This window comes from Parasteatoda tepidariorum, chromosome 10, assembly GCF_982258835.1.
Source record: "Parasteatoda tepidariorum strain Cologne lab strain chromosome 10, Ptep-v5.0, whole genome shotgun sequence".
Taxonomy (NCBI): domain Eukaryota; kingdom Metazoa; phylum Arthropoda; class Arachnida; order Araneae; family Theridiidae; genus Parasteatoda; species Parasteatoda tepidariorum.
In genome coordinates, this window is record NC_141764.1 from 91,441,837 (window position 1) to 91,461,098 (window position 19,262).

At 29.5% G+C, this 19,262-nt stretch overlaps 1 protein-coding gene across 1 annotated transcript in view; it reads right to left on the reverse strand.

The window, feature by feature from the left end:
• Positions 1–19,262, reverse strand: part of LOC122271649 (low-density lipoprotein receptor-related protein 4) — a 463,426-nt gene that overhangs the window by 10,226 nt on the left and 433,938 nt on the right. Inside the window, exons 29-31 of the mRNA XM_043053650.3 lie at positions 7,276–7,420; positions 4,144–4,257; positions 478–589 (exon numbers count right to left, since the gene is read on the reverse strand). Coding sequence (XP_042909584.2) covers positions 478–589; positions 4,144–4,257; positions 7,276–7,420 — 371 coding nt within the window. The remainder of the gene's footprint in view (positions 1–477; positions 590–4,143; positions 4,258–7,275; positions 7,421–19,262) is intronic.

Here is a 19,262-nt window from a genome sequence, read left to right on the forward strand (position 1 = left end):
ACCACTGACTATAATTACTTTTCCATCAATATACATGGATATCCAAATACTTATCGGTGGACAGTGTAGTAAGTATAAGCGAAGCTAGAGGCATCCAGGAAAGTGTAGTAAGTATAAGTAAAGCACATCGATCCTTATACAATTATAATTTGTAAATTACTGCATGAAGGCTTTATATTCAAACACCCACTTTTTAGGAGGTAGCCTTTTCACATCAAACTACACCTTTGAACTGTTTCTAGGTTGACATTTTATAAATTTTAGAAATTTATTACCAGATGGCGGAACAATACAACTTAACTATGTATTACTGACTATATATAGATATAAAGGAGCTTCCGCCCAGAACCATTCTCCTGAACAATTTGAAAAATGTAGATTGTTTTATTTTGAATGTGCTTTTATATCTATAATATTTTATTATACAAGTATTTATATATTTAAAATGGTTACTATTTTCGAATGAAACTAAATTACCGTGTACTGTTATTATTTGCAGGCATTGCAGTAGGCACTGAAGATTCTATTAAAGTAGCCACCTCATCTGAATTAGCAACTTTGGTTGGCTCAGGTAATATTTCACCAGGCACTATAAAATACACAAAACGGTAAGAAATATTTAATTATTATTTGCAGTACCAACACAGAAAATATTTTTTAATCATACAAATTCCACGCTTTTTTTTCGGCCTTGAGAAATATTTGCAACGCTTTGTTAAAAAAAAAAGTATTTAATTTCATACGTTAGGGAAATACTTCCTCTCTTAATCGAAGTGAGAAATCCTGGTGGTTGCTTTGCAACCTTTTCTCGAAGCGAATTGATCGCTATTGATACAATCTTCAACATGGTGTGTTCGTTTCCTAGTTTGGTTGGTATCTGACACAAAATAAGAGATAATACTAGTAAAAATAAATAAATATATAAAATAAACCACAAAAATTGTGGTAGTAAAGAAAAGATAATGTAGTCAGCCTTCGCTAGTACTTAAACTATTTCAAAAATCAGCACTTTAACACCTTAAACGTACTGCTACGCCTTTGAAATGCTTTGAAAAACAAATGGTTAATTGTGAAATAAATAAAAACTGCTTGGGTATATTATCAGATACACGGATGGGTACAGTGCTTTTAATGTGCTTTCGCATAAAAGTGAAATGGAAAAGTGTAGATAATAATGCTTAATATAATTTTTTCTGTAATATTTTTACAACTAATTGCATTTAGTATAAAAATCATCGTATTATTTAAATTAAAATCTCTTGCACAAAAATAAATTTGACCCCAGAAAAGCAATTTCTTTCTTACATAATATTACGAATTGTTTAGTAATAATTCAACACAAAATTTTAAAAATGTTTCATTTTTTTTTTGGTTTTTTAGTGATAAAATATCAAAAAGTGGAGGTTTATCAATAAAATGTATTTTGAAAAATTTATTTCGAAAAGGATAAAACAATTTTTGTAATTTCGTTAGTAAAATTAATTTATTATGCTCTATTAAAAAAAAAGGTGAATGAAATTGTCCTCGATAAAAATTTCTGGAGCAATCCTGCCGAGACATAATAAAGATTGAATTTATGAAATAACTTCTAAGTCAATTTTCGCTTATGACGAAAAAAAAAAATTTTTTTTTACTGTTTTATTGGTAATTTTTTTTTGTTTTTAATTGCTTATTGATACTTATACGTTTATTCTCCAAAACCATTAAGAATTAAGTGAAAAGAAATGCAAAAACTAAGTATTGCTTCAAACTTTTTTTTAACTCACAATAAAATATTTCTACTTTTAAGACCAATGTAATAAACAGTATTTAATATTATTCATGTTGTAAGATATATTTAACTCAACATTATCATAAACATCAGTATTTAACATTATCATACGTCTTTCTGGGTATAAAAATGGTGCTTAACAACAATTTTTCACAAGATAGGAAAAAATATACTTCTCATAAGTATAATATGTATAAACCACTGCTATTGATTTTGAAAAACAAATTTTGTTTGCATAAGCACCAGACAGAACGTGACCTTCTATAATAATCGGAAAGCTAATATTTACATTTTGAAAAGTTTTTTTCAAAAAAAAAGGAACAACAAAGGGTCATGTTTAGGAAATTCTCTACTCAAATATTCAAAGATAGTAATTATAAAAGTTTTTTTTTCCCCAATAGTTCGAATTTATTGGACAAGATACTTTTTTCAATAAGTTTGCATAGATAGAAAATTTTAATTATCACACCACTGCTTTATATGAATGCCGATAAAGCTTTATTAGTATGTAGAAACGGTTCTCCTTTTAAATTTATTCAACGGAAAACTGAAATTTAAAAAGGAAGCTTAACGATTAAAAACTTTATTTTAACTAAGAAACTTAACAATTGTATCTAGAAACTTAACAGATAATTATGAGATAAAAAAATTACATAGCACCCATACAACCTAACTCGCTGCCCTTCTAATTAAAAACACATTTTTTTAAAGAGAACATCAAACTATTATATTAAATGAGAAAATAAAAGATATATAATTATTGCAAATATAATTATATAAGTTAATATTTAATTAAATTCATTAAAAATTAAAATTATTACTCCAATAATTAAATTAAGTTTGCTGATATTATCTATTAAATTATGTTATCAAAATTACGGATGGCGATAATTAAGAAGTATTATAATTTTTTTTTCATTTGTGAGATTAACTGCAACGTTTTATTTTGAATTTAAGTGTCGATTTTCTTAAGGACTTTCAAATAATTACGAGGACGATATTATTTTTCAATGAGTCCGAGCATGCCGTATTTTTCAATATCAAATCGTAACTTCTTGTTGTTTTGAAATTAACATAAAATGATTCAATGTTAGGTAAGTTACGTCGTACAAAGTGGTAAAATTAACTCTGTTTGAGCCCAAATAGATTTTGTTTTTTGATTAATGGTTGTTCATTAAACTTGGCATACATGTTACACGGACAGTGGAGAAATGAAAACTGAAATACAAAAGTAGCTTAAAATTCAGCCAATAGATGGTGCTTTCCATGTGCGAGGAAGAATTTGTGCAATTTTGGCACAGTTTTAGGAAGATCAGTCACTGTCTTAATGATTCTCCTTCATGCCATTGCGGAAGAAAGAACGAGCATTTCTTATTAAACTGTTTTATCAGAACGACAATAATCTGTTAATAGTACTGAGAGAATAAATATGTCAAGTTATGTTGCAATTGGTTGCGAAGACCTGGGAAATATAGTTGAACACATGAGCAAGCTGTAAGAAGTTTTTGGACGTGTACTTGACAAGCATTAAAGGCACATTTGTATATGCTATGATTCAATAATTATGTGCCTTGCTCCTCGTGCACTCTATTTTTCATCTGGTGGAAGAAGTTTGGACTAATTATATTGCAGATTGATTTTACACATGATCTATACGCCATACATTTCAAGTTCCATTGACTTCAGTCAACCAAAACTAACTCTTTATGGATATAAACAAGTGAATTTTAATTACGATCACCCTACACTATAATGTAAATACTACAAGGACGATTTTATGGTGTATTTTCACTGTTTGCTAATTGAGGGGATGTTTGGTGGTTTTTCTCATTATCTCATTGCGTAGCTTTTCAATCTCACTTAGCTCGATCTTATCAAGTTCACCTCTTTATCACCTCTTTTTCAAAATATTTCAAATTTACTATAAGATACAGTTTGTGCATAGCAATACAAAAATATTTTCAATCATCTCAATTGTTTCTTCTTTTCGCCTTTCTTGCCTTTTTTCCTTTAAGGCAGTGCTCAAAATACAAGTTACCTTTAATATTTTTTTTTTCTTAAAGGAAAAAAAAATTTTTTTTCCTAAACAAATTACCGAGTTTGAAATCTTTAATTATATTTGTTATGCTTAATAATAACAGTATTTTATATGAATAAAATTCTTTTTTTAATAAAATACAACACTATTTTTTTGAATAATTCTCGTTATAAGCAACGAAACTGAATTCCTTTTCCATTATCTTAGATAAGCTCTTATAAAAGAAATTTGGCTATTTTGTTATTCTATCACAGAGCACTAAAATGACCTTTCTCATTTCCCTGTATGTCACGATTCTCTTTAACGCAGAAATTATGCTACGGGGTTCACTTACCCGTGGAGCAGGGTCGGCTATCAGGATAGGACGGACAAGCACAGACGTGCCCGTGGGGTCGAAAGAGGCACAGATGACTGCATCCTCCATTTAGTTCGCCACACGGGTTGTTACCTGCAAACCATAACTTTAAATATGGATTACATTAAATTTATAGATAACTGAACTTAACTTAGATAGTAAAAAAATAAGTTATACTTGTAATCTTATTTTCTAAAGAAATATTATTTAAAAAAACGAGGGCTACTGGAAAAAAAGCGATGTTTTCATGAATTCTGAAAAATTATAAAAGTTGGAGCTTAAAATTAAATCACCATATTCTTTTGGATAGATTTTTTTTACTTTATCATTTCAATGGAAGTGAATGAATTAAAATTACATTAAACTTTCGAAGTAAAGAAATTAGGTCAAAATATCATGAAAAAAGCTTGGTGCACACTAGTAAAATAGCATTAAAAACTTCTTATTGTACAATAAATTATTCTTTAAAAAGATTTAAAATGCCAGAAAAAAATAATACTAGATAAGATGTGGTCAAACAACTTAAGAATATACTGGGGTTTATTTTATAAATGTCCTTAATATATAATTTTAAGACCTATATCCAAAATCAAGTGAAAAATATACTTCTAAATAAGTGATCATATTCACCATCTTCGATACTGATTTGTCAAATATTCATAGTATTTCTGCTTTGCTATTTCTTAAATATTAATTCGCGAACTTTTTTGCCTCATTTTTGACAAGTATTTTATATATATATGTATATTACTTTAAAGGCAAAAATGTGATATTATTGTTTACCAACCAAGAGTTAATAAAATATTAATTTTATGCATAAATTATAAATAGCAATTTTTTTTTAAAAAAAAGGTGTTCTAGATTTTTTTCTTATACTCATGCTTTCATATTTATTTGTGGTTGTAATTGAGTGTATAAGTTTAAAATTTTTATTTAATATAAATTTTGTTCAAAAATTTAATTTCAGTCTGGAGTGGTTAAAAATATCATGAATGGAATAAATAAATTAATTTTCATGATGCGGTGGTGTATGAATGACATTTAAACGCACGTCTTTTTTGTCTCAAAATCTGTAATTGGTCTTTTCAAATTTAATAAACAAAATTATGCAATTTACTATCTTAATACCTTATTCATTTGCATTATTTTTTGCAATTCATGAAACAAGACAAAAGCTATGAAATATTCGATTATTTTTTAAAGTTCCCTTTAAGAATTTAAGTGTTACATATTGTGTATAAAAATATTACTTTGTATTCATGATGATAGATAATACTAGTTAATTCTAATTAGCTTGTTTTGAAACATAAATAGTGAAGCAAACATAAATATAAAATTTAAATTTAAATAGTCATATATAAACACTAAAAAGTTTATATTCATGTTATTATATTATAATTCTAATATTGGTAAAGTGCAGGTAATATTTATATTTCTTTACACATAATTAATTTTTTATAATGAACAATATAAAAAATAAATTAAAAAAATAAAAATAAATGTTCATAATCATCGTGTATATCGATGAAGCAAAAAAAGTCTATATTTTCTTCTATACTGTTTAATTTAGAAAAAAAAATATGACATATAGTTTCAGTTTTTAAAACAAGTTATTTAATCAAAATAAAAAAAAATCATGTCAAGGAAAAAATGTTTTTATTGTTTATAGGGACATCAAAAATAATAAGACTAAATTTATATTCATTAAGGTGAAACAAATTGTAATTCTGGAAACAAAAATCCTATTAGATATATGAATGCAAAAGTAGACAGCTATGCTAAAAAAATTCTTTTTATTTATTTAATTAATTAAATAAATGTTGATGGTTTAATGGAAGGTAATTTTATAATATATTTTAAAAACGAAATCCATTTGGAAATTACGTAAAAATTGTAAATTACTTTGCTTTCTTCAAACAGCTTCTGAATACTGAAAAGATTAACCGTGAAACACTATTTCCTACCATTCTCAAGTTAGAAATGAAAAAAAGAAGATATTAATTTTTTTTTTTGTTGTAAATGGGCATTCGTGAAATTAGTTTAATTTATATTAATCTGAATAATTTGAGTGAGTAAGTAAAGTTGTTTTTATAATTCTTAAATTAAAAAATAAATTAGATTACATCAGCGCATTTTAATGTTAAGTCTGTAATTCAAGAAAACTAAACAAAAAAAATGTATGATATTTTTTTCAAATAATGACATCAGTAGGATATGCATTTAAAAAAAAATGCTGAAATGCGAAGAGACAGGAGATCCAAAACATGACGACGATTAAAAATATAAACTTAAATTGAAAATTATTAATTTAAATTTAATATATTATAAGTAACTAACATTTAAATGTTAGTTTTAAATCGAGTAAAACTTTAATTCAAATTGAAAGAGGTAAATTTACAGTTTGAAATGTACTATTTAGGAAACCGGTGAATTCCTTCTCGAATGTCTTCTCAAAAATTATTTGCCACTTTTATCATCATATAGCAGTCGCTCTTGTTTGGAAAAAATATAAAAGTATGTATTCTGCTTCACGTCAGATTAATCCTATAGCAATGTTTGCAGGCTTACTGCAATATTTATCACATTGTGCAATGTTGCTGCTGAAAATCGTGGCAATCAATACCTGGTAATCGTAATCAATACCTGGCAGTATACTTATACATATCTTATTATTCAATAATCAATAACTTGTAGTATACAGGTACATATCTATTATTATTATCTTGTAGTTCATAATTGGATAACATTCTGTGATGTAATCACTATCTTGAAGTGGACAATAGTAGTATTCATTATGGCCTATATTAGTAGATATGTATTAGTTTTTCCTATGCCTATATTTGTAAATTTCTGACAATGTTTTTACCAATTAAGCTATAGATAAGTAGTATTAAATATGGTAATATAACATAGAGAAAATTTAAAAACTATAAGTCAAAACATACATTAAAATTTTAAAGCTCTTTATGTAATGAGTAAAGAGTTTATAATTATTAAATAGGTGGATAGAGGTACCTAGAAAAAGCATTCATAATATTATATTGAAAATGGTAAATTCTAATAACGACTCAAAACACTAAACTGAAATTATTTACGTTTGGTTTGAGATACCTGTTTGTCTGGACAAGGCAACCATTTTTATTTCCATGAGGTATTCAATGTTGTCTCTAATTACTATTCTATTCCTACCTCCTTCTATATCCACTCTTTCAATAGACTTTGTATGCCAATCTGTCCAGTACAAATGTGGCCCAAACTGTAACATTTATTCACAGAATGTTGGTTACATACTTTATAAAACAAAATGTGCATCGAATAATGAAAATATAAAGAAGAAAAAAGAGAAATTAAGTTCTATGTAGGGATGGTAGTTTAATATATAATATTTAGTTTTATGTGGTGATGGTAATTTAGAATAAAATATTTAATTATATTTCCTCAACTCTTCTATTAAATTGTCATGGTTTGTACATGTTTTTAAGTTAATAATGTTACTGGGTTTTGTCTGAAACGAATTATTTATCATTCAAATGCAATTGCAATATTTTACGGTACAAGCAGATACTTACTTGCTATTTCAATACACTAATGTATTCAGATACATTTCTTTTGATGCGATAATTAATATCCTGTAGTATTCAGATATAAATATTTTAGTACAATAGCTATCTTGTAGTATAGGTAAAAATATATTATACAAATATAATGCTCAAATCAATAATTTTCATACCTAATATAGTATATAGTATGCAGGAAGTAATGTAGAATACAAGCATTGTAATTATTGTACCTGATATGTAGTATAAAGGTGCATTAGTTATTTTTTTGGTTTGCAAATGTCCTTGTACAATAATTAATATAAAAAAAGTATTAGTAAAAGTAAAAGTATATATATATATATATATATATATATATATATATATATATATATATATATATATATATATATATATATATATATATATAAATATATATATATATATATATATATAAAACAGTTAAATTATACCTGCACAAAACAGTAAGAAAATTATTTCAATTTCAAAATTTCTGAATTTCATATTTAATAAATTACTTTCACATTTTGAACTAATATTGAAGATAACTATTAATTGTGAAGAACCGGCAGTCTGATTCAATATTTTTACGCATCATTACTTTTCAATTTAAAAACTATAATTACATGATGCAAATATTTTTATTAAACACAGTGCTAGAAGACTTTTTAATGTTGTAAGTAATTCTGAAAAATCTATTTAATTAAACAATTAAAATTCTTCAGATGTGAACAATATTTTAAATAATAAATAAGTCCAAACATTAATCAGACATTTGTTGACAGAATAATCTTTTAAAAGGAAAGAATATAAATCAGGTGTGCACAAAAAAGCAAATTTAATTTTTCCATTTACAATAAAAATCTTAATTAAATTTTAATGGATCCAAGCATTTTAGTTGAAAAGATACGAAAAAGCTGCATCCTCATTCGCGAAACTTGTTTAACGTGTACGGATCTAATTTATTCTTAAAGGATTATGTTCCATTAAAAAATAGTGTGAAAACGTTTTCCACTTTGCACTAACCAGTGTTAAAACACACAAAGCATGAAATGAATTTTCAGCTAGATTTGTTTAAAAATTTCTCAACAGCTCAAAGCGTTCATTTGTTACTTTAATGAAAAACGGCTCCCTTCCACTTTAACAGCCTTTCTCGTTAAAGTAGCTCCCCAATTTTTAACGCGTTTTAAGCTGACGTTGACACATACTTGCTGAGAACATCTTTTACTAGATAATCCAGCTAAATTAACGGCATTTTTCAAAAAGCTGCCGTATTTTAAAAGGCTTTTTCATTCAGGCGAAATTATTTTATGAAATAAATGGAATATAAAAAAAAACTTAATTCAAAGACAAATATTTAGAATTAATTAAAGCAGCCAACTTTGGCATTTATTTTGGTGTTCTTTTACGGAATTGAATTTGATACTTTGAAAAAACTGGGAAATTCTTCATTGTATGACAAGTTATTTTGCCTTTTCGTGTGTTTATTTTGGTAATTAATGTTTTCTTAAATTTCCAACACAAGAGAATAGGGAACTATAAATTCTTGGCTGAAATCATGGGATTATTTTATTCAATAAATCTTTCTTCAAGATGTCTGAAAATTGCTTTTTGATTCTAGAGATAAATCTATTTTATGATTTCACATTGATATGCTTTTCAACCTATATGATGGAATTTTAAATTATAATTTCTGTAAAATCTTTGTCTTAGTCTTCATTGTGGAATAAGTTATTTTGCTGAGAATAGAATACGGTAAATTGTTAATTGGAATTATATAAATGTTCTTCAGAAACTGTTTCCTAAGACTTTCCGAAAATTTCTTTTGTTTCTTAGGAAAATTCTGTTTTATAATTTCATATAGAGATATACCATATAAAGGTATTTTAAATTGCATTTCTAGTAAAAGCATTGTCGGAGAAATTGTTTCGCCTTTTAGATAATTAAAAATTTCCTAAATTGCCAACTTAGAAGAGTAGCGAAAGGTAAATTGCTGATTGAAATTATGCAAATATTTCTACAAATGTTCCTTAAAACTTCCTGCAAATTGCTCTTAATTTTTAATAAAAATTAATTTTATTATTTCGCATTGTTATCCATTTTAAACTTACATAATGGTGCTTTTAATTGTAAATCTAGAAAAATAGTCTTAGTCTTCAGCGTCATAGAAGTTATTTTGCCTCTCAGATAATTAAATAATTCCTATTTTGCAAACTTTGGGGAGCACAGAAAGGTAAATTGCTGATTGAAAAAAAATGCAAATATTTTTACAACTGTTTCTTAAAACTTTCTGAAACTCGCGTTTAATTCTTTTGAAAAATCTATCTTATGATTTTGCATGGGGATACTTTTCAAACCTATATAATGGTACTTTAAATTGTATTTCTAGTATTAAATAGTATTCAATCCAATAGTTTTCATTGTCGGAGAAGTTATTTGGCCTTTTAGATGATTAAAAGTTTCTTAAATTGCCTACTTAAGAGAATGGAGAAGAGTAAATTGTTGACAGAAATTGTTCAAATATTTCTACAATAGTTTTTGAAACTTTCTGAAAATTAATTTTAATTCTAAATAACATATGCATATTTTTATGATTTTGCGTTATATTTTTCACGTTTATATAATGGTATTTAGAGCATTGAGTCTTAGTAACATCTCTTTTTGTTTCATAATTCTACTATTAACTTTTATATAATAATCGCATTAACTCAAACAGTACAGAGAACCAGCTTACGTTGGAATACATTTTCTGTTTAAAACAAAATGTTATTGCAATTTTTCAATATAAATTAAATTCCAAAAAGTTATTCAATGCAATACATGATTCTACAAAACATGATTCTGCAAATGACAAGTACTATCGACAGGATAAATATATCAACGATATAAATATTTAAAGTTCCAGAATAAATATTTAAAGTATATTAAAATCCCAAATTTTAAGACACCATATTTAAAAATAATGATTCTAAGATAGAAACATATTTCGAGATGAACGTTTGAAAAGTTGGTTCGTGGTACGTCAACCTATTAATAGTTTTTTTAAACTACAATAATTTTTGTCGTATTTAAGATAAACACAGTGTGATCATAGTTTTGCTGAGATAAAATTCATTATTTTATGTTAAAATCTGTATCCTGATTTCAGTAAAATCAAGAATCTTTAAGAAGGCTCATAACTATAAATTTAGAGTAACCGTTGTTTCAAGAAATTACAGAATTACAATTACGTGTTTCCTTACTGATTTATTAGCGCAGTGATGTGATCATAGTAATTCGGTTTTAGTATTCATGCGTTTTAACTTTGCGAGTCTCTCCTGATGGAATAGCTGATGAATGTTTCGACTTCTGAAATATCATACAAATACGCATTACCTATGCTGATGTTTGACCTCTGAGATAAATATTTATTTCGATCATCTTTTGGTTCATCCTACCCAGTACAGAAATTACACTACGAATTTCTTTTGCGATTTATTAGCGCAGTGATGCGATCATAATTATTCGGTTTCAGTATTCATGAGTTTTTAACTTTGCGAGTCTCTCCTGATGGAAAAGCTGATGAATGTTTCGATTTCTAAAGTATCATACAAATACGCATATCTATGCTGATGTTTGACCTCTGAGATAAATATTTATTTCGATCATCTTTTGGTTCATCCTACCCAGTACAGAAATTACACTACGAATTTCTTTTGTGATTTATTAGCGCAGTGATGCGATCATAATTATTCGGTTTCAGTATTCATGAGTTTTTAACTTTGCGAGTCTCTCCTGATGGAAAAGCTGATGAATGTTTCGATTTCTAAAGTATCATACAAATACGCATATCTATGCTGATGTTTGACCTCTGAGATAAATATTTATTTCGATCATCTTTTGGTTCATCCTACCCAGTACAGAAATTACACTACGAATTTCTTTTGTGATTTATTAGCGCAGTGATGCGATCATAATTATTCGGTTTCAGTATTCATGAGTTTTAACTTTGCGAGTCTCTCCTGATGGAAAAGCTGATGAATGTTTCGACTTCTAAAGTATCATACAAATACGCATTACCTATGCTGATGTTTGACCTCTGAGATAAATATTTATTTCGATCATCTTTTGGTTCATCCTACCCAGTACAGAAATTACACTACGAATTTCTTTTGTGATTTATTAGCGCAGTGATGCGATCATAATTATTCGGTTTCAGTATTCATGAGTTTTTAACTTTGCGAGTCTCTCCTGATGGAAAAGCTGATGAATGTTTCGATTTCTAAAGTATCATACAAATACGCATATCTATGCTGATGTTTGACCTCTGAGATAAATATTTATTTCGATCATCTTTTGGTTCATCCTACCCAGTACAGAAATTACACTACGAATTTCTTTTGTGATTTATTAGCGCAGTGATGCGATCATAATTATTCGGTTTCAGTATTCATGAGTTTTAACTTTGCGAGTCTCTCCTGATGGAAAAGCTGATGAATGTTTCGACTTCTAAAGTATCATACAAATACGCATTACCTATGCTGATGTTTGACCTCTGAGATAAATATTTATTTCGATCATCTTTTGGTTCATCCTACCCAGTACAGAAATTACACTACGAATTTCTTTTGTGATTTATTAGCGCAGTGATGCGATCATAATTATTCGGTTTCAGTATTCATGAGTTTTTAACTTTGCGAGTCTCTCCTGATGGAAAAGCTGATGAATGTTTCGATTTCTAAAGTATCATACAAATACGCATATCTATGCTGATGTTTGACCTCTGAGATAAATATTTATTTCGATCATCTTTTGGTTCATCCTACCCAGTACAGAAATTACACTACGAATTTCTTTTGTGATTTATTAGCGCAGTGATGCGATCATAATTATTCGGTTTCAGTATTCATGAGTTTTAACTTTGCGAGTCTCTCCTGATGGAAAAGCTGATGAATGTTTCGACTTCTAAAGTATCATACAAATACGCATTACCTATGCTGATGTTTGACCTCTGAGATAAATACTTATTTCGATCATCTTTTGGTTCATCCTACCCAGTACAGAAATTACACTACGAATTTCTTTTGTGATTTATTAGCGCAGTGATGCGATCATAATTATTCGGTTTCAGTATTCATGAGTTTTAACTTTGCGAGTCTCTCCTGATGGAAAAGCTGATGAATGTTTCGACTTCTAAAGTATCATACAAATACGCATTACCTATGCTGATGTTTGACCTCTGAGATAAATATTTATTTCGATCATCTTTTGGTTCATCCTACCCAGTACAGAAATTACACTACGAATTTCTTTTGTGATTTATTAGCGCAGTGATGCGATCATAATTATTCGGTTTCAGTATTCATGAGTTTTTAACTTTGCGAGTCTCTCCTGATGGAAAAGCTGATGAATGTTTCGATTTCTAAAGTATCATACAAATACGCATATCTATGCTGATGTTTGACCTCTGAGATAAATATTTATTTCGATCATCTTTTGGTTCATCCTACCCAGTACAGAAATTACACTACGAATTTCTTTTGTGATTTATTAGCGCAGTGATGCGATCATAATTATTCGGTTTCAGTATTCATGAGTTTTAACTTTGCGAGTCTCTCCTGATGGAAAAGCTGATGAATGTTTCGACTTCTAAAGTATCATACAAATACGCATTACCTATGCTGATGTTTGACCTCTGAGATAAATATTTATTTCGATCATCTTTTGGTTCATCCTACCCAGTACAGAAATTACACTACGAATTTCTTTTGTGATTTATTAGCGCAGTGATGCGATCATAATTATTCGGTTTCAGTATTCATGAGTTTTTAACTTTGCGAGTCTCTCCTGATGGAAAAGCTGATGAATGTTTCGATTTCTAAAGTATCATACAAATACGCATATCTATGCTGATGTTTGACCTCTGAGATAAATATTTATTTCGATCATCTTTTGGTTCATCCTACCCAGTACAGAAATTACACTACGAATTTCTTTTGTGATTTATTAGCGCAGTGATGCGATCATAATTATTCGGTTTCAGTATTCATGAGTTTTAACTTTGCGAGTCTCTCCTGATGGAAAAGCTGATGAATGTTTCGACTTCTAAAGTATCATACAAATACGCATTACCTATGCTGATGTTTGACCTCTGAGATAAATATTTATTTCGATCATCTTTTGGTTCATCCTACCCAGTACAGAAATTACACTACGAATTTCTTTTGTGATTTATTAGCGCAGTGATGCGATCATAATTATTCGGTTTCAGTATTCATGAGTTTTAACTTTGCGAGTCTCTCCTGATGGAAAAGCTGATGAATGTTTCGACTTCTAAAGTATCATACAAATACGCATTACCTATGCTGATGTTTGACCTCTGAGATAAATATTTATTTCGATCATCTTTTGGTTCATCCTACCCAGTACAGAAATTACACTACGAATTTCTTTTGTGATTTATTAGCGCAGTGATGCGATCATAATTATTCGGTTTCAGTATTCATGAGTTTTTAACTTTGCGAGTCTCTCCTGATGGAAAAGCTGATGAATGTTTCGATTTCTAAAGTATCATACAAATACGCATATCTATGCTGATGTTTGACCTCTGAGATAAATATTTATTTCGATCATCTTTTGGTTCATCCTACCCAGTACAGAAATTACACTACGAATTTCTTTTGTGATTTATTAGCGCAGTGATGCGATCATAATTATTCGGTTTCAGTATTCATGAGTTTTTAACTTTGCGAGTCTCTCCTGATGGAAAAGCTGATGAATGTTTCGATTTCTAAAGTATCATACAAATACGCATATCTATGCTGATGTTTGACCTCAGAGATAAATATTTATTTCGATCATCTTTTGGTTCATCCTACCCAGTACAGAAATTACACTACGAATTTCTTATGTGATTTATTAGCGCAGTGATGCGATCATAATTATTCGGTTTCAGTATTCATGAGTTTTTAACTTTGCGAGTCTCTCCTGATGGAATAGCTGATGAATGTTTCGATTTCTAAAGTATCATACAAATACGCATATCTATGCTGATGTTTGACCTCTGAGATAAATATTTATTTCGATCATCTTTTGGTTCATCCTACCCAGTACAGAAATTACACTACGAATTTCTTTTGTGATTTATTAGCGCAGTGATGCGATCATAATTATTCGGTTTCAGTATTCATGAGTTTTTAACTTTGCGAGTCTCTCCTGATGGAAAAGCTGATGAATGTTTCGATTTCTAAAGTATCATACAAATACGCATATCTATGCTGATGTTTGACCTCAGAGATAAATATTTATTTCGATCATCTTTTGGTTCATCCTACCCAGTACAGAAATTACACTACGAATTTCTTTTGTGATTTATTAGCGCAGTGATGCGATCATAATTATTCGGTTTCAGTATTCATGAGTTTTTAACTTTGCGAGTCTCTCCTGATGGAATAGCTGATGAATGTTTCGATTTCTAAAGTATCATACAAATACGCATATCTATGCTGATGTTTGACCTCAGAGATAAATATTTATTTCGATCATCTTTTGGTTCATCCTACCCAGTACAGAAATTACACTACGAATTTCTTTTGTGATTTATTAGCGCAGTGATGCGATCATAATTATTCGGTTTCAGTATTCATGAGTTTTTAACTTTGCGAGTCTCTCCTGATGGAAAAGCTGATGAATGTTTCGATTTCTAAAGTATCATACAAATACGCATATCTATGCTGATGTTTGACCTCAGAGATAAATATTTATTTCGATCATCTTTTGGTTCATCCTACCCAGTACAGAAATTACACTACGAATTTCTTTTGTGATTTATTAGCGCAGTGATGCGATCATAATTATTCGGTTTCAGTATTCATGAGTTTTTAACTTTGCGAGTCTCTCCTGATGGAAAAGCTGATGAATGTTTCGATTTCTAAAGTATCATACAAATACGCATATCTATGCTGATGTTTGACCTCAGAGATAAATATTTATTTCGATCATCTTTTGGTTCATCCTACCCAGTACAGAAATTACACTACGAATTTCTTTTGTGATTTATTAGCGCAGTGATGCGATCATAATTATTCGGTTTCAGTATTCATGAGTTTTTAACTTTGCGAGTCTCTCCTGATGGAAAAGCTGATGAATGTTTCGATTTCTAAAGTATCATACAAATACGCATATCTATGCTGATGTTTGACCTCAGAGATAAATATTTATTTCGATCATCTTTTGGTTCATCCTACCCAGTACAGAAATTACACTACGAATTTCTTTTGTGATTTATTAGCGCAGTGATGCGATCATAATTATTCGGTTTCAGTATTCATGAGTTTTTAACTTTGCGAGTCTCTCCTGATGGAATAGCTGATGAATGTTTCGATTTCTAAAGTATCATACAAATACGCATATCTATGCTGATGTTTGACCTCAGAGATAAATATTTATTTCGATCATCTTTTGGTTCATCCTACCCAGTACAGAAATTACACTACGAATTTCTTTTGTGATTTATTAGCGCAGTGATGCGATCATAATTATTCGGTTTCAGTATTCATGAGTTTTTAACTTTGCGAGTCTCTCCTGATGGAAAAGCTGATGAATGTTTCGATTTCTAAAGTATCATACAAATTCGCATATCTATGCTGATGTTTGACCTCAGAGATAAATATTTATTTCGATCATCTTTTGGTTCATCCTACCCAGTACAGAAATTACACTACGAATTTCTTTTGTGATTTATTAGCGCAGTGATGCGATCATAATTATTCGGTTTCAGTATTCATGAGTTTTTAACTTTGCGAGTCTCTCCTGATGGAATAGCTGATGAATGTTTCGATTTCTAAAGTATCATACAAATACGCATATCTATGCTGATGTTTGACCTCAGAGATAAATATTTATTTCGATCATCTTTTGGTTCATCCTACCCAGTACAGAAATTACACTACGAATTTCTTTTGTGATTTATTAGCGCAGTGATGCGATCATAATTATTCGGTTTCAGTATTCATGAGTTTTTAACTTTGCGAGTCTCTCCTGATGGAAAAGCTGATGAATGTTTCGATTTCTAAAGTATCATACAAATACGCATATCTATGCTGATGTTTGACCTCAGAGATAAATATTTATTTCGATCATCTTTTGGTTCATCCTACCCAGTACAGAAATTACACTACGAATTTCTTTTGTGATTTATTAGCGCAGTGATGCGATCATAATTATTCGGTTTCAGTATTCATGAGTTTTTAACTTTGCGAGTCTCTCCTGATGGAATAGCTGATGAATGTTTCGATTTCTAAAGTATCATACAAATACGCATATCTATGCTGATGTTTGACCTCAGAGATAAATATTTATTTCGATCATCTTTTGGTTCATCCTACCCAGTACAGAAATTACACTACGAATTTCTTTTGTGATTTATTAGCGCAGTGATGCGATCATAATTATTCGGTTTCAGTATTCATGAGTTTTTAACTTTGCGAGTCTCTCCTGATGGAATAGCTGATGAATGTTTCGATTTCTAAAGTATCATACAAATACGCATATCTATGCTGATGTTTGACCTCAGAGATAAATATTTATTTCGATCATCTTTTGGTTCATCCTACCCAGTACAGAAATTACACTACGAATTTCTTTTGTGATTTATTAGCGCAGTGATGCGATCATAATTATTCGGTTTCAGTATTCATGAGTTTTTAACTTTGCGAGTCTCTCCTGATGGAAAAGCTGATGAATGTTTCGATTTCTAAAGTATCATACAAATACGCATATCTATGCTGATGTTTGACCTCAGAGATAAATATTTATTTCGATCATCTTTTGGTTCATCCTACCCAGTACAGAAATTACACTACGAATTTCTTTTGTGATTTATTAGCGCAGTGATGCGATCATAATTATTCGGTTTCAGTATTCATGAGTTTTTAACTTTGCGAGTCTCTCCTGATGGAATAGCTGATGAATGTTTCGATTTCTAAAGTATCATACAAATACGCATATCTATGCTGATGTTTGACCTCAGAGATAAATATTTATTTCGATCATCTTTTGGTTCATCCTACCCAGTACAGAAATTACACTACGAATTTCTTTTGTGATTTATTAGCGCAGTGATGCGATCATAATTATTCGGTTTCAGTATTCATGAGTTTTTAACTTTGCGAGTCTCTCCTGATGGAATAGCTGATGAATGTTTCGATTTCTAAAGTATCATACAAATACGCATATCTATGCTGATGTTTGACCTCAGAGATAAATATTTATTTCGATCATCTTTTGGTTCATCCTACCCAGTACAGAAATTACACTACGAATTTCTTTTGTGATTTATTAGCGCAGTGATGCGATCATAATTATTCGGTTTCAGTATTCATGAGTTTTTAACTTTGCGAGTCTCTCCTGATGGAAAAGCTGATGAATGTTTCGATTTCTAAAGTATCATACAAATACGCATATCTATGCTGATGTTTGACCTCAGAGATAAATATTTATTTCGATCATCTTTTGGTTCATCCTACCCAGTACAGAAATTACACTACGAATTTCTTTTGTGATTTATTAGCGCAGTGATGCGATCATAATTATTCGGTTTCAGTATTCATGAGTTTTTAACTTTGCGAGTCTCTCCTGATGGAATAGCTGATGAATGTTTCGATTTCTAAAGTATCATACAAATACGCATATCTATGCTGATGTTTGACCTCAGAGATAAATATTTATTTCGATCATCTTTTGGTTCATCCTACCCAGTACAGAAATTACACTACGAATTTCTTTTGTGATTTATTAGCGCAGTGATGCGATCATAATTATTCGGTTTCAGTATTCATGAGTTTTTAACTTTGCGAGTCTCTCCTGATGGAAAAGCTGATGAATGTTTCGATTTCTAAAGTATCATACAAATACGCATATCTATGCTGATGTTTGACCTCAGAGATAAATATTTATTTCGATCATCTTTTGGTTCATCCTACCCAGTACAGAAATTACACTACGAATTTCTTTTGTGATTTATTAGCGCAGTGATGCGATCATAATTATTCGGTTTCAGTATTCATGAGTTTTTAACTTTGCGAGTCTCTCCTGATGGAATAGCTGATGAATGTTTCGATTTCTACAGTATCATACAAATACGCATATCTATGCTGATGTTTGACCTCAGAGATAAATATTTATTTCGATCATCTTTTGGTTCATCCTACCCAGTACAGAAATTACACTACGAATTTCTTTTGTGATTTATTAGCGCAGTGATGCGATCATAATTATTCGGTTTCAGTATTCATGAGTTTTTAACTTTGCGAGTCTCTCCTGATGGAAAAGCTGATGAATGTTTCGATTTCTAAAGTATCATACAAATACGCATATCTATGCTGATGTTTGACCTCAGAGATAAATATTTATTTCGATCATCTTTTGGTTCATCCTACCCAGTACAGAAATTACACTACGAATTTCTTTTGTGATTTATTAGCGCAGTGATGCGATCATAATTATTCGGTTTCAGTATTCATGAGTTTTTAACTTTGCGAGTCTCTCCTGATGGAAAAGCTG